The sequence below is a fragment of the Gekko japonicus genome, unplaced genomic scaffold, assembly GCF_001447785.1.
Source record: "Gekko japonicus isolate JY-2015 unplaced genomic scaffold, Gekko_japonicus_V1.1 scaffold2668, whole genome shotgun sequence".
NCBI lineage: Eukaryota > Metazoa > Chordata > Lepidosauria > Squamata > Gekkonidae > Gekko > Gekko japonicus.
Window position 1 is genome coordinate 94,363 of NW_015167137.1, and position 775 is coordinate 95,137.

At 61.0% G+C, this 775-nt stretch overlaps 1 protein-coding gene across 1 annotated transcript in view; it reads right to left on the reverse strand.

Annotated features, from left to right (window-relative positions):
• LOC107112002 (killer cell lectin-like receptor subfamily B member 1C) overlaps nucleotides 1-420 on the reverse strand; it is a 9,256-nt gene extending 8,836 nt beyond the window's left edge. The window contains exon 1 of the mRNA XM_015413058.1: nucleotides 279-420. Within this exon, the coding sequence (XP_015268544.1) occupies nucleotides 279-420 (142 nt within the window). The remainder of the gene's footprint in view (nucleotides 1-278) is intronic.
• Nucleotides 421-775: the final 355 nt, after the last annotated feature.

Here is a 775-nt window from a genome sequence, read left to right on the forward strand (position 1 = left end):
GGGTCTCCCCTGAGCCGCAGCGCTCCTGCACGGGCCCGAGGGATGCAGCGGCGGAGCTCTCCTGCCTCCCCTGAGCCGCAGCGCTCCTGCACGGGCCTGGGGGACACAACGGCGGGGCTCTCCTGCACGGGCCCGGGGGACGTGGCGTTGGGGCTCTCCTGCCTCCCCCAAGCCACAGTGCTCCTGTGCGGGTGATGTGGCAGTGGGGCTCTCAAGCCTCCCCTGAGCTGCAGTGCTTCTGTGCGGGCCCAGGGGATGTGGCGGGGGGACTCTCCTGCCTCCCCCGAGCCGCAGCGCTCCTGCGCGGGCTCGGTGGACGCAGTGGCGGGGCTCTCGGGCCTCCCCCAAGCTGCAGCGCTCCTTTTGGCACCGGTCCTTTTGGCACAGGGAGCTAGGGGCGGGGCTTGCCGCCGCCACCATTTGCGCGGACTCCTGGGCTACCGGAGCAGTGCTCCGGCATGCTCTGGCCACAAAAGACCCCTGCACACACACCCTTCTGTTTATTATGAACAAGGGGAAATCACAGTTTAGTCACTCATGAACTCCACAACCAATGTTCCCTCTAAGCTGTGGGGTCTTTTGAGCAAAAATTCTACTTTGTGAGCTACTGGCATTAAAGTTATGAGCAAAAGATTTGGCTGCTGGATAAACTAGTTTACTCTGGAGCCATCCTTCCTGAGCCAAGACAAAAATGTGTGAGCCAGAGGCTCAAAAACTGTGAGCTAGCTCACACTAACTCAGCTTAGAGGGAACACTGTCCACAACAATATCCCAC